The sequence below is a fragment of the Myotis lucifugus genome, unplaced genomic scaffold (assembly GCF_000147115.1).
Source record: "Myotis lucifugus unplaced genomic scaffold, Myoluc2.0 scaffold_234, whole genome shotgun sequence".
Lineage (NCBI taxonomy): Eukaryota > Metazoa > Chordata > Mammalia > Chiroptera > Vespertilionidae > Myotis > Myotis lucifugus.
The window spans coordinates 350,172-365,018 of NW_005871282.1; the positions used below are offsets into that span (position 1 = coordinate 350,172).

The 14,847-nt window shown below is 47.0% G+C and overlaps 3 protein-coding genes across 3 annotated transcripts in view; all 3 read right to left on the reverse strand.

The window, feature by feature from the left end:
- The window catches only part of ANKAR (ankyrin and armadillo repeat containing), a 37,756-nt gene extending 36,506 nt beyond the window's left edge, over positions 1–1,250 (reverse strand). The window contains exon 1 of the mRNA XM_006098394.3: positions 650–1,250. Within this exon, the coding sequence (XP_006098456.1) occupies positions 650–1,250 (601 nt within the window). The remainder of the gene's footprint in view (positions 1–649) is intronic.
- Positions 1,251–5,667: 4,417 nt separating this feature from the next.
- Positions 5,668–9,349, reverse strand: ASNSD1 (asparagine synthetase domain containing 1). Its single transcript, XM_023762140.1, has 3 exons — positions 7,878–9,349; positions 7,418–7,599; positions 5,668–6,443 (listed from the first exon to the last, which is right to left on the reverse strand). The coding sequence occupies exons 1-3, from the start codon at positions 9,324–9,326 to the stop codon at positions 6,158–6,160; spliced, it is 1,917 nt and encodes a 638-aa protein (XP_023617908.1). The 5' UTR covers positions 9,327–9,349; the 3' UTR covers positions 5,668–6,157.
- On the reverse strand, positions 9,279–14,536 carry LOC102433911 (ASNSD1 upstream open reading frame protein). Its single transcript, XM_023762141.1, has 4 exons — positions 14,405–14,536; positions 11,447–11,500; positions 10,024–10,099; positions 9,279–9,418 (listed from the first exon to the last, which is right to left on the reverse strand). Exons 1-4 carry the CDS (start codon positions 14,483–14,485, stop codon positions 9,348–9,350), a joined length of 282 nt encoding a protein of 93 aa, XP_023617909.1. The 5' UTR covers positions 14,486–14,536; the 3' UTR covers positions 9,279–9,347.
- Between the last annotated feature and the right edge of the window lie 311 nt (positions 14,537–14,847).

Sequence of the window (14,847 nt, forward strand, 5' to 3'; positions counted from 1 at the left end):
GTCAATTATACACAGGCATTTAGAGAATTATGGCCATTGGAAGGGAGGCATTTAAAAATTTGGTAAATCAAGAATAAATACCCATGAAACCAAATGCTATTAAAACACCGCAGCTTCTATTGCTCATGCACATTATTTATGCTTAACTTCAATTCTTTTTTAAAAAATATATTTTCATTGATTTCAGAGAGGAAGGGAGAGGAAGAGAGAGAGAAACATCAATGATGATAGGGAAACATTGATTGGCTGCCTCCTGCACGCCCCCTACTGGGGAGCCAGACCGCAACCTGGGCATGTACCCTTGACTGGAATCGAACCCGGGACCCTTGAGTCCACAGACCAATGCTCCATCCACTGAGCCAAACCAGCTAGGGCAGTGATGGCGAACCTATGACACACGAACTCATTTTTTTGGTTGATTTTTCTTTGTTAAATGGCATTTAAATATATAAAATAAATATAAAAAATATACATCTTTGTTTTACTATGGTTACAAATATCAAAAAATTTCTCTATGTGACACGGCACCAGAGTTAAGTTAGGGTTTTTCAAAATGCTGACACTCCGAGCTCAAAAGGTTCGCCATCACTGAGCTAGGGTCTTAACTTCAATTCTTATGTCATTTATAAAATGTGTTCAATTCCCTTACCCGCTGAACTAAACTCTGCAAAGATATCTTTATTTGTCTGCGCCTTGCCCTCCGGGTCGATGTCCAGGATGGTTCGCCACAGTTCGGAGAAGCGCGTCCGCTTTTCCTTGGGCATGTAGATCCCGTGCCACAGCGCTTTCAGCATGTAGTCGACGTTGATCAGAATCTGCCCGATTCTGGTATCAAAATAAGCCGGAGGTAATTGACAAGAGGAGCTCTGGTCATAATTAGCCTCTAAACTGATGCCAGGGATTTGATTTAAGCAGTAAATTCCAACGGCCAACTCCCTGATGATCTGGTGGACCTCCCTGTAGTCTAGGAGGGCGGTGGGGTCCACGGGCATGAGCAGGATGGTCGTGTTGAAGCCCACGTTGTTCAGGTGACTCATGATCCCGCTCGGGGACTCTATTTGGAGGTGGACGTCCTCCTTGCCCGACAGCCAGCTCACCAGCGCAATGGTCAGCAACTCCTGCACTTCACTCCGATCGTATTTCTCAAAAAAGGCAGAAGCATTTCTCTGGACGGCTAAATTCTGCAGGTAGGTTTCCTCATCCTGAACTTGATCAAACCTTTGTAATCCTTTCTTGGGCAATCTTAACATTTCTAATCAATCCTAGTGTGTCCTTTTGGGAAGTTTTCTGTAATAAGTCAAAAGGGAAAAAAACAAGCAATTAAATAAAGCTGGATTGCTCAAGAAAGACATCTGTTCCTTTTGTCCTTATTGGGTTAATTGTTTAGAAGCAGGATAAGAAGAAGCTAGGACAATCCCTTGGCCAGTGGAATAAAGGAAACGGTGAAAAATTATTAAACAAGGCCAAACAATCTCAGCAATTTACAGCCAGCTAAGGAGTCATAGGTTTTACCTCCCCTAACCAAGGACACTGAGAGTCCGTGGTTTACACATTCCAGACTGCCCTGTGGCAGACGGGCCTCAGTCCCGGTCCCTCTTGGCTGAGGGTCTTTGAAAAGAAAACTAACCAGAAAATTACCCTGACCCCTCTATACGCTCACTCTGAGGACTCAACATAGTGAGGGACACACCTGGAAAGCTAATGGGTATTCTGTTAAGACCCTCCCCTGAGGGCCCCCTAGGGTTCCCACCTGCTAAAGAAAGAAAAAGCCTCATGCCCATGCCCAGGCCTCTCTCCCTTAGACGTGAATCTCTGTGCCCTCGAAATCACTTGGACTTGTGAAATCTTTCCTACAGGAACCAAGAACCCACACACTCCCTGCTGGCATGAAGCGGGCCCACCTGGTAACAGTTTCATGGTTAACTATTACATTTTCAATCTTTTTAAAAACATTTTTGCCGAAACCGGTTTGGCTCAGTGGATAGAGCGTCGGCCTGCAGACTGAAAGGTCCCAGGTTCGATTCCGGTCAAGGGCATGTATCTGGGTTGCGGGCACATCCCCAGTGGGGGATGTGCAGGAGGCAGCTGATCGATGTTTCTCTCTCATCGATGTTTCTAGCTCTCTATCTCTCTCCCTTCCTCTCTCTGTAAAAAATCAATAAAATATATTTAAAAAACATTTTTAAAAGTTAAAGTATACTTAACATGCAATAGTATATTAGTTTCAAGCATACAGCATAGCGATTCTACATGGATATACCATAGGATGGGATCACCATGATATAACTAGTAACCTGTCACTATACAAAGTTATTAGGATACTGCTGGCCAGCATGGATCAGTGGTTGAATATTGACCTATGAAACGGGAGATCTCAGTTTGATTCTGGTCAAGAGCACATGCCCGGGTTGTGGGCTCGATCCCCAGTAGGGGGCATGCGGGAGGCAGCTGATCAGTGATTCTCTCTCATCATGGATGTTTCTATCTCTCTCTCCCTCTCCCTTCCTCTCTGAAATAAAAATGTATTTTTAAAAAACCCACAAGTTATTATGATACTATTGACTATGCTGTACAATATATCCATGTGACTTGTATTTTATAACTGGAAGTTTGTACCTCTTATTCCCCCTTCACCTTTTCCACCTATTCTCCCACCCCCCTCCTCTGACAACCATCCATTTGTTCTCTGTACCTATGAATCTGCTTCTGTTTTATGTATTTGTTTGTTTATATTCTACACATAAGTGAAATCATATTTTCATTTCTCTGTGTGACTTATCTCACTTAGCATAATACCCTTGAGGTCCATCTAGGTTGTCGTAAGTGACAAGATTACATTCTTGTTTATTGCTAAATAATATCCCACATATATCACAAGTTCTTTATCCATTCATTTGTTGTTGGACACAGGTTGTTTGCATTTGTCTACAGTAAATAATGCTGCAGTGAATATGGGGTGAGTATATATCTTTTTCAATATATTTTTTTATTGATTTCAGAGAGGAAGGGAGAGGGAGAGAGAGAAACATCAATGATGAGAGAGAATCATTGACCGGCTGCCTCCTGCACGACCCCTACTGGGGATTGAGCCTGGAATCTGGGCATGTTCCCCCAACCAGAATTGAACCCAGAACCCTTCAGTCCATAGGCCAATGCCCTATCCACTAAGCCAAACTAGCTAGGGCAGTATATCTTTTTAAGTTAGTGTTTTCATTATCTTCAGATAAATGCCAGAAGAGGAATTGCTGGGTCATATGGTAGATCTATTATATTTTTCAATTTGAATCTAATCACAGCATAAGGAAGTTGAAAATTGAATTAAAACAATTGAAATTGTAAAACCTTTAACATTAATCATGTTCTGCTTTTCTAAAGTCAAAAGAGACTAATACGTCAAAAAGAAATGTGTCTATATATGAGAAGCTAATGTTGCATACCTATTTTTTTGTTGGAGAGGCTTTTGGGCATATATTTATTTTATTTATTTTTTTAAGTAAGAAAATAAAAACCTGCTTAAAAGAAAAGGAAAGACAAGAAGTGCTTGCTTAACTTCACATTTCTGCGCAACTACCTACCTCTCTATTCCTGGGATAATGATCATGACAACTGTTATTTATTGAACACCTATTATTAGCTTAACTCTTTACACCGTTATTTTATGTCATTTACTCGCCCCTCCTTTGCACAGTGGTTCTCCCAGTGCTGCAATCAGCTGGGACCGAGTCAGTGGGGGGTGGGGGGCAGAGAATGTGCTTTTCTGAGAAGTTAGGGGGTGCTGCTGCTGGCAGGACACTGGGGGAACCCCACTCTGAGAACCAGGCTCAGGCTCCCCACTGCACAGGCGCAGCAACAGGGACAGGGAGGTTCCCGACGCGCCTGGGGCTCCCACCTTCACAGTCAGGACTGCCCGGGCCTGTCCCCGAGCCAGTCCAGGACCCGCGTGGGCAGGGCCCGGGGAGGCCAGGAGGAAGGGCAGCCGATTCTGAATGACGGTTGTCTGGTCCACGCAGGCCCCGGGGACCCCTGGGCAGAGCCCTGCCGTCAGGAGCCCCCTCACCCCAGGGCCTGGGGAGGCCTGCGCGCCCCCTGTGGCCGCCCTGCCCTGGGAGCCCTCTGCCTGGCCCTCCGCGGGGCAGAGCTCTTGGCCTCCAGGACCTCCACCTGTACCCCCCACCCTGCACCGCCCCCGTACCCCCTCCAGCGCTGTGCACCTGCCCCACCCTCACCCCCTCCTCACCTCCGGTTACCAGGCCTCTATTATCTTTTACTTTCACGATTCATCTCTACAGAGAAAACCAGCCAACCAACCAGCCAACCAACCAGCCAACCAACCAATCAGCCAACCAGCCCATCAACCAACCAGCCAACCAGCCAACCAGCCCGCCAACCAACCAGCCAGAAACCGGCGGAGGCCACGCCCAGGCTCTCAGAGGGCCCCAGGTGAGCCCGCATCACCATTCTCTCCCTCCTGGGGATGGAATTCCTATTGTGAGCCAGGCGCTGGCTGGGACCTGGAGACCCAGAACACAGACACAAAGCCGCAGGGCGCTGCCAGGGACGGTGCCCACGCAGGTGAGTTTCACCTGTGACAGACGTGAGATGAGTGGGCACAGGAGGGAGAGTGGGCACAGGAGGGAGAGCCGGCCGGAACCGGGGCTGGGAGAGGCGGCCCTGAGGAACACCTTTCAGCGGAGCCTGGGGGCGAAAGGGCTGTTCAGGCGAAGACCCGGGGAAGGACAGGGATGGGGAGCAGGTGCTGAATCACTGATGTGGTAAGAAATTTTTGAGAAACTGAATAGAACCTTGCACAGAGAACAAGAGAGAACTGGGCACAAAGCAAGGCCACAACGGTAGGTGAGGGCCAGATCATGCGGGCTGCCGGGTTAAGGATTTTGAACTTTATTCCAAAAGTGTAGGCTGGGTTGGTGGCAGTAGAGGCTGGGGACGGGCTAGCACGGAGGCGGTGGAGATGGGGGCTGTGGGTGGACTTGAGGAAGAATGAGGGGCCTGTGGATAGAACGTTGAAAAGAAGGTGAGGTTGTTTAGAGAAACGGGGTCAGGGCAAGATTTCAGAGTTCAGTTGAGGACATATTGACCTTGATGTACCTGTGACATAACCAGGTGAGATGTCAGCTCTGCCTTACTCAGGTCTGGGCTAACTATGGCAGCGTGGGTTAGATGTATACATTCAGGAGGTTTGGGGTAGTTGAAACCAGGGGAATGGCTGAAATCGCCAGGGGAGAGAATAGAGTCGAGAACCCAGGATGGAGACCCAAAGAACCCAATATTTAAAGGTCAGGTAGTGAGGGTGGAGTCAGCAGACAAGGAGCAAGCGGCCAGGAGGGCAGCAGGAAAGCCAGGATTGGCCGCAGAAGCCAAGAGAAGTGTTTAGGAACCGGGGACTGGCCAGCCTCACTGCCAGGGCAAGGGAGATGCGAACGGAAACTGTCCCACTGAACTTGGCAACATGGAGGTGTTTGGGGACTGTGTGGGGGCAGGATTTCTTACTCCAATTTTATCAGATGTTAGCGATTTTTAAAATTTTATATATTGATTTTTAGAGAGAAATGTTGGTTTGTTGTTCTACTTACTTATGCATTCATTGGGTGATTCCTTACGTACCCTGACCAGGGATCGAACCCTGGCATATCAGGATGATGCTTTAACTGAGTTATCATATTTTAGTGATTTTAAAGACCAAAAAGTCAACCTAGTAAATTTAAAAACCTAATTTGCATCACGGAGGGATTTGTGAGTTGACAGTATCCAATCTAGTGAACAGAAGGAAGCTCTGCAGAGGTTTTGCCGGTAGAAGGAACGTTAAAAGAATGGATCATTTCAAGCAAGGTCAGCAACCCTGACAACAGTGAACAGAGTCATGTTTGGCTGCAGCCCCCATGGAGAGTCAGTAAAGGCTGCCTTGTTCAGTGTTGCTGGCGGGACATTTCCATGAAAAGTTCAAAGCAATGGCGACATCCCAGTTTAAAACATCCCAGCTGTTCTTTCAAGCACGATCCTTCTTTCTGCAGTCTGTCAATATGACTAGCTTGGTTATGGTAAGCTGCACAGTGAATTCTAAAATTACCATATTATACAATAACAGAGCAGGTTTTATTGTTGTATCACCACTTAGTGAATGTTATTACATTGTGGAATATTATGTTCCAGTCTCCTTCTCAATAGAAAGGTTTTCTAAGGAAGTGACTTGGAGCCTTGCACATTTATCAGATGCCTTTTCGTTACTCTTTTCCAGTTTTGCAATTCTGGACCCAAACTGCATGGCCCGCTTCGGCAGCAGAGCAGAGGCTGTGAGACCAAGTTTCATGGCTGCAAGACGCAAAAGCAGTTTCTCACCGATTCCTCGGGGTAAAGTCAAGTTTGCCTTTTCCCAAACTGGTAGGGAATTTAGAAAGGAGACCACATTTTCATCCAGGAAAGGAAATCTAGGATAGATAAATACAAACACTATTAAAAAATAAAACCAATCTGTTATGATTACTTCTTTGGCATTTTATTCAATATATTAAAATTTACAGTACACATTAATTTTTGAGGGCACTATTTTTCTCATCTCTCACACACACCCTTCAAAAGGAAAACTACCCCAAACCTCCCGAATGTATCTATCTAACCCACGCTGCCATAGTTAGCCCAGACCTGAGTAAGGCAGAGCTGACATCTCACCTGGTTATGTCACAGGTACATCAAGGTCAATATGTCCACAACCGAACTCTGAAATCTTGCCCTGACCCCCTGTTGCTCTAAACAACCTCACCTTCTTTTCAACGTTCTATCCACAGGCCCCTCATTCTTCCTCAAGTCCACCCACAGCCCCCATCTCCACCGCCTCCGTGCTAGCCCGTCCCCAGCCTCTACTGCCACCCCAGCCTACACTTTTGGAATAAAGTTCAAAATCCTTAACCTGGCAGCCCGCATGATCTGGCCCTCACCTACCGCTGTGGTATTGTGGCGTTATCTCTTTATAATGAAAATTTGAAGATGATTAGAATGATGACATAGTGGTCACAATTTCACATGGGTCAGAACTGGCAACATGAGAATGACAATGGTACAAAGGCAACCAGAGCTCCGTGAAAGCAGGAAGAGAGTGGAATAGACAAGAAGCGACGGCTCAGAGTGGCTGTTACGAAGCTCCACACCCCACGAGCTCGCTTGGACGCCTGCTCTGCATGCTGAATCCTTGTAGCCAACGGCCACTTAGTCAATTAACACCAGAAAGAATGTCTTCTTTTCATAACCAAGTGACACATCGTCCCTGGCTGCTGTGTTGGCTATGAACCCAAGACGTCATTGTTGCTACGGTTATGACTTGAACAGTCTCCAAAGGAAAACAAGGGACCTAAGATCTCCCTTTACAGCCTATTACCTTTACAAAACTACACGAGCCTCCGGTTACCTTGCCTCTTTTCCATGGTCGCCAATCACTCTGTCATCGCGGCCAAGGTTCCTAGAAGAGATCCGAGCCAGTTCCATCTCAATCTCCCGGTTCAGTCCTTCCAGGCCGTGCATCTGAAAGCGGGCACGATGGCGGGAGTAGCCTGCCAGCTGCTCGTCCGCACCGATCCCGGTCAGCACGACCTGTGACGGTGAAAGAAACTGCAATGAGCTGCCACCACCACGCAGGACGGAGGGGAAGACAGACGCAGAGCTGAAAGTCACTACCGCAAAGATCATGTTTGCAGAGAAAAACCACTAGACAAAGTCATAAGAATATGCCCAAATTTTAAGAAGTCATATACATTGCATTGTAGTTTAAATGCAACTAAAATATGCTTTATTTTTATACCCTAAATGCCAAAAGCTGCCAGGGCAAGCAAGAGCAGGGCTGAGAAACTGGGGGGGAGACGCGGCCGCACCTTTGCCTGGCTCCGATACGGCCTCACGTCCTCCGGGGCCACCAGGCAGCCAGCTCCCCGGGCAGCAAACCAGACGGCACAGCCGATGCTGTCGTCCAGCACCGTGTCCAAGGGCTGGACCAGGTGGCGTATGCGAGCTCTTCTCAGCTCCTGCAGTTCTTCCAGAGAAACGTTAATTTCGACCAGATTCCAGGCCCGGGCCGGGCTGGCGGCCTGCAGCTGCTTCAGGCCCGCTCGGCCCGTGGCTCGGTCGGGGGCACCGGCCCGCTTTTCAGGACCGGCAGCAGCATCAGGAGTCGATCCCTCAGACGGCATTGCGCACTTTCCCTGTTTCCTCCCTTTGCTGTTGGAACTGGCCGGGGCGGCCTTTTCTTTCGTCATGAAAGCCACGTTCAGCAGGTCAATGGGCTCATCTAAAGGAACATGACGGTCAGCAAGGGCTGCAATGACCATGGAGTCAACACCCCCGGAGAACAGGACTGCAACCTTTGCTTTCCGGTCGCGAGTTTCCAACACTGCGCCCGGTGGCCGGGCTCCCTCCCGAGGCAAACACAGGACACGCCTCCTGACCGCGCTGCTCAGCACGGCGATGAACCGCCCCACCACCTCCTGCGTGTGCCCGTCCGCCAGAAGGGCCCGCAGCGTCTCTCCTGCGGGAGGGCTGCCGGCAATGCCGGCGCGGAGGGCAGCAGCTGGAGCCGGGGGCAGCAGCACGTTGAGAGGAGCAACAGGTTCTTTCAGACACAGTCTGGCTTCGTTTGCTGCCACGGATACAAACGCTGGCAGGCTCGCTGAAATCCGAGCCAGGCTATCCTCACAGTCTTTGGTAACATTCTCCTTAGAAATGGATCTCCAAGGATACAATTTTAAAACCACAGATTTGCAGACGGAAGTAGATTTGAGATCAATTCTGAAAATTCCAGATGCTGGAACTTCTCGCCATTGATTGGCCACTTCCGATGCGTGGGAGCCAACTGAAGAGAGGCAGAAACCCATGCCCAAGTTACTAAAATGCCACAGCAAGCTCCGGCGACCAAAAAAATCCCTGCCAAACCACAGATGATGATGAAATGCTTGGTAATAGATAAAGGACCAAGGACCCTGAACTTCCGAGAAGAGTGACACGATGTCAGACTCATTCTGACAAGAGGAAAGACAGTTAAACATGACCTGAGTGTCATTCTCTTCGGCTTCCACCTGCACTCCGCTGAAGACCTCTCCGTTCCACAGGAACACGTCGCCCCTCTCCCCTTCCAGCGGCTGGGCAGTCAACACCCCTCTTAGGTGAAGGACGTGCCCCGAAAATAAACACTGGTAGCTGGCATTCGACTTCAACAACTGTCTACTGCTATCGGGTCCCCGTCGTTGAAGGTTACACAGCAAGTCCTCTTTCAAATCTTTGCTGAAATGTTCACTAGAAAAGCTAACAGAACAACAAATGCCACACATGGTTACGTGAAATCAGGTGGACTATTTCTTGGTTTTGGTCTTCTCTGAGTTTTCTATTTCTTGGTATTCTTTTTTCAGCTCATCCAATATATCTGTGGGGGGAATGGAGAAGAATATTAAGTAAAATAAATAAACCTAGTAATTCCCAGGATGACAGTTACCAAGATCAAACCATTTGAGTATAATGCAGTGTTAGTGCAAATTAATAATTTACAACAGGCTTCTCAGGATGAATGTTAACCTCTTAGGAAACTAGTTTCTGTACATTAAATGCTTTTTTTGGCCCAGGCACTGGGCTATGCATAGACCATCTCATTTACATAGACCATCTCATTTAAATGCCACCGGACTTTGGAGGCTCAAAGTAATTCATGCAAAGTCACAAAGGTTTTGGAAAGTGGTAGAATAGTTTCATATCTAGATTTTCTCAAACTCTAAAGCACGTTACTAATCAGTGCTAACACATCTTTGTATTTTTACTTGATTTTATCTTTACCATAAACTCATCTTTGGAAGGCTAACTTGAAGACAACCAAACCACTGCACTGATTTTATTAACAGGTGTAGCATCGCCCAATCTTTAGATAAATACTTCCACATTCAGATGCAGATAGTATGTTTTAGGCACTACCATGAAATCGTACAGAAAGCCTATATTCTCTGCATTTCCATATGATATACCAAAAAAAAACCTTACTTTTGCTTTCAGAAAGCAATTCTGTTCGGTCGGCAAGAAAGAATATGTTGCTGTTCTGTTGCTGCCTATAAACTGTCTGCAAAACACAATTTAGGCTAATATTAAGATTTGATCTAAAAAGCAGATGTCAAAACTCTGAACCCTATCATTACTTATTCTTGAATTTCAGTAACATGATCAGAACAGTACCTTAGCATAAAGACAAACAAAGTTACTCATTATCGTGCCATTGCTACCATTAACTTTGAGGTGAAATTCTTTTTTCTCTGCATATTCCATAATACCATTTTTCTTTAACAAAAACGGGCTCCTATAACTACAGATTTATAACTTGCTTTAGCAATGAATATATTGAGAACTTTTTTCTTATTAATATGTGTTCTTTTACAAAATTACTGTATGGGTAAAACATATTACAGTTTATTTGGTCAGTCCTCAAGTTTTAGGTATTTAAGGTGTTACCAACTTTTAACTATTATAAGTCAATGTTGCCATGAATGCCTTTGTAACTAACTCTCTGTGCACTTCATGATCTTTTCCTAAGTATCACTTCCTAGAAATGGAACTGCAGGGTCAACCTGTTACACACCTTTAAAGCTTTGACACATTCTGCCAATTTGCCTACAAAGTCTGTATCAATTGTGCCTTAACCTCTAATATTCCACAAGTGACAATACCAGAAATGTTTAACCTGTCAGTTATCAAATAATCTGTAAAATGCTTTAAAAGGTTCAAAATCATTTATTCCTAAACTTCAAAATGTAGTTTTTTGACAGTATAAGCACACACGAAGCAGCAGTTGCTTGTTTGTGCTTACATGAATGGAAATGGCATTAAATAACAATGTTAGGTATTTGGAATATTTATGTAAGAAAATGTGGGAGTGAGAGGGGAAGCAATTTATCCTTTTTGTTTTTCAACAATTATCTACTTTCACTTAAAGGAACAGTTTCCTCTCTTCTCAATATATTTAAAGCTCACTTATTTTAAAAAATCATATTTAAGTACAAAATAAATGTCACTAGTTATTACAACTCCAAAATATCAGTATAATTTGGTTCAAAGGTAATGTGAATTTCATATGATGGGGAAAAGATACTATCAATTATGATCAATATATAGCTATCTATATATTTACCTATATTTTCTCTTGAACTACAAAAGTTAAAATAAATATATATTTATATAGATATCTATGTACTAGTATTATCTACATATGCATATATACAAAATCTTGGACACTTCATTTTTGTAATTTAAGATGCTAAAATATTATAAATCTTATATAAAATTCTTGTAACTTTAAACAATAAAGAATTTAAATTTAAAAAAATAATTCTTATAACTTCAGTATATAGGTAATAAGATACAATCAAACCCTCCCACATACTATTCAGTATTCAGAATCACTTTAATAACTCACCCTGTTCTTCTTCAGGTTAGAAAGTTCATCCACGACAATCTTTTGTTCTTTAATCTATTGAGATAAAGAAAAACTTCTTACATCAAAGTCCGCTCCCTGGGGGCTCCTGAGAAGTAGCGATGGCACAGGGGCTAACTGTGCCGACTGTCCAGAGGCCAGCCTGTGAGCAGTGTTCTCAGCGGCCGTGTGGGAGGTGCGGGAAGTTGCCGAGGACACAGCATTGCACTCGCCCAGTGCTATCCAGCCCACTGAGCTCAGACGCGGGGTTCGGAATTGGTAATTGGCACACGCAAGGCCAGCTTGTACACTTTACTTAAAATAGACAATATGCACCGGTTTTCAAACGATTTCTTTTATGTTTTAGCTTTTTAAAGTGAAGAATAGCAAATGGAAAGAGGAGTGGGCTACTCTCACCACTCAAATACCAATGCTTTTCTTTTTTGTATATATTTTACTGATTTTTTACAGGGAGGAAGGGAGAAGGATAGTTAGAAACATCGATGAAAAACATCGATCAGCTGCCTCTTGCACACACCCCACTGGGGATGTGCCTGCAACCTAGGTACATGCCCTTGACCGGAATCGAACCTGGGTCCCTTCAGTCCGAAGGCCGATGCTCTATCCACTGAGCCAAACCCGTTAGGGCAATACCAACGCTTTTCATGATTTATGCATGAAATGGTGCAGCCGGGCATTCGGAACAAGCAGCAAGACCTCTCACCTTCCACTCTGCTTTAAGACTAGCACAGCGCTGGCAGCTGAAGGCAGCCTCATTTTTCATTAGTAGGAGAAAGGGCTCAGCTAAGTGGAAAGGAAGGTTTTTCTAACTCTTTTCAGTAACAGTAGCTACTTTGTGAACATGATTGGAGTCGCCAATGCCTCTAAACCAGTGGTTCTCAACCTTCTGGCCCTTTAAATACAGTTCCTCATGTGTGGTGGTGACCCCCAACCATAAAATTATTTTCGTTGCTACTTCCTAACTGTAATGTTGCTACTGTTATGAATCTTAACGTAAATATCTGATATGCAGGATGGTCTTAGGCGACCCCTGTGAAAGGGTCGTTCGACCACCAAAGGGGTCTCGACCCACAGGTTGAGAACCCCTGCTCTTAACCCACGTTAACAACCTTTGCCCAACCTCACATCCCTCAGGGGCCGTCACACTCCAGTGTAAGTGGCTTGCCATGGAGTCCTCAGAATGGCCTGTGTGCGGTTTGGAAATTCACCCCTCCCAGGAGTGTTCCCTCCTGTCTCCCCAGTTCACAGTCAGTACAGTAACTGACTATATTGACTCGAATCCCAAGACCCCATTTGTACAACCTTGAAACCTGTGTGTGAACAAAGCTTTCCCATTCACTTCAGAAATGGCAGGTATACACCTATTTCACTTCACGTCAAACAAGGAAACTGACACCGGGGACCAGAGACCTGCCCGAGACAGAACTATTAGTTCAGGACAGAACCAAGGATCCAGGGCATCCCATCCCCGAATGGCCACAACCATCCCAACTCCGATACATTTTTAAAGGTTCCGGCTGCCAATGGCAGGTAAGGTATTATACTGGCTCCCCTCTCCCCTCTTTTGGGTAGAAGAGTGACAATCAGCTATGTGTTTTAGGATCACTGCTCTGGCTCGAGTGGAGAACAGACTGGAAGGAGGTAACACGGATGAGAGACCAGTTAGGAGCCTCGTAGGGCTCGGGATGGTGGGTAGATAAGATGGCTGATAAAGGCCAGTGATACCAAGCATGTCAAACTCGTGGCCTGCGGGCCACATGTGGCCCACAAGGAATATTTTTGTGGCCCAGCCAATGTAACAGTAGGTAAGAAACATTAATAAAAATGTCATAACTTAATTTTTACAATATCCTGTTATACATAATAACGAACTACAACACTCGCTAATCACTGATTACTATAATCGTGTTCATTTCCCTTACGCGCCTTATGCGCAGGCGCACCATTTAGCAGCCAATGGCCATGTCATTAGTCTTGGACTGACTTGTTTGGTGTGCGCAACAGGAAATATTTCGCTTTTGGAGAACAAGAGAAATAGGTTTATTTGTGTTACACTTATTAATTGGTGCAGTTATTCAGTGTCTGGTAAGTTAATGTTCAAGAAAAAATATTGATTTTTATTAAAATGTTCTATTATTTTATGTTAACGACTCACTTACTTCAGCCCTTTGTATTCAGCATGTCTCCATAGAAATAAACCTACGCTGCTATGAAAGCTATGAAAATGGACGCTTTTGTGTTTTTGCGGCCACATACACTTAACGCTTTTTATCTGGCCCGTTAGCCTGAGTGTGACGTGCTTGGTGTAGGTGATGGGCGACGAAGGGACATGTGACACGGACTCCAGCCGCAGATGGGTGGGCTTCGTGGTGGACAGCAAGGGTGGCTCCTGGACGGATGGAGGTGCCGTTTTCCCGCATGGAGAATACCCGCAGCCCGGCTGGGGTGGGCTGTAGTTCTAGAAGTTTCCTCCCAACTAAATCTCCGCCCGCTGCCAACTGGGTTGGTTCCAGCACGTTTCACGTTTCAAGGTCTCCCTCCAGAGGAGCCGTCCAGCGCTGAGAGCAAAAGGAGCAAGGCTGCCCTCCCCAGCGTGGCCGTGGTGGGCGTGGCTACGCGGTGGGCGTGGCCCGGTGGTGGGCGTGGCTCAATGGCTGCACATAGACCTACAAACCAGGAGGTCACGGCTCCCTTCCCGCTCGGGGCACAGGCCCGGTTCGGCTTGATCCCCAGTGGGGGGCGTGCGGGAGGCAGCCCATCCATGAATCTCTCTCATCATGGATGTTTCTCTCTCTCTCCCCCCCTCCCTCCCTCTGAGATAATTTCCATTTAAAGGAGCCAGGCAGCCAGGGCCAGCCGAGACCGGGCCACGCTGCACGGTGGACCTCCGCGGGCCCCGTCGCCCGGCCCCCGCCCGGCCTGCCCGCCCGTCACACTCACCCTGCTGCTCAGGTCCTCTCTGCCGGGGGCAGCCCGGCCCGCGCCGTCCTCGGGGCGCGCCTCCCGCGCGGGCATCTCCATGGAGCACACCACACGCGGCAAGCGCAGCAACGGGTCCGCCCGACCGCAGCCCCCGGCCCCGCCCACCTCCGCTCTGGTCCCGGGAGCTCCGCCCACGGCGCCTGCGCAGTTCGGATCTGGCCCGGGCGCGGGGCCGCGCGTGCGCACCGCTGCTCCCGGCGCGCGAGCCGGAGCCGGACCGTGAGGTGTGAGCGGCCCCTGGCGGCGCCGAGGAGAAGCGCTCTGCTGACGTCACCGCGCGCCCCGGGACCGTGAGTTGCCTGCGCCCCCAGAGCGCAGCTCCAGAAGAGGGGCGCCCCCAGGTGCAGCCCCGGAAGAGGGGCGCAGTGGAGACCTAGCTTCTCAGTCACTTCAGAGAGAGG

Bases quoted from the DNA above. Each gene is read 5' to 3' on its own strand.
- LOC102433911 (XM_023762141.1), bottom strand. From the start codon at position 14,485: ATGGAGATGCCCGCGCGGGAGGCGCGCCCCGAGGACGGCGCGGGCCGG. The intron at 10,100-11,446 runs GTGAGTTATTAA...TGTGTTTTGCAG, and splicing joins CTAACCTGAAGAAGAACAGG to ACAGTTTATAGGCAGCAACA. The intron at 9,419-10,023 runs GTAAGGTTTTTT...TTCCCCCCACAG, and splicing joins ATTGCTTTCTGAAAGCAAAA to ATATATTGGATGAGCTGAAA.
- ASNSD1 (XM_023762140.1), bottom strand. From the start codon at position 9,326: ATGTGTGGCATTTGTTGTTCTGTTAGCTTTTCTAGTGAACATTTCAGC. The intron at 7,600-7,877 runs GTGCGGCCGCGT...TCACCGTCACAG, and splicing joins CGTATCGGAGCCAGGCAAAG to GTCGTGCTGACCGGGATCGG. The intron at 6,444-7,417 runs GTAACCGGAGGC...TATCTATCCTAG, and splicing joins GACCATGGAAAAGAGGCAAG to ATTTCCTTTCCTGGATGAAA.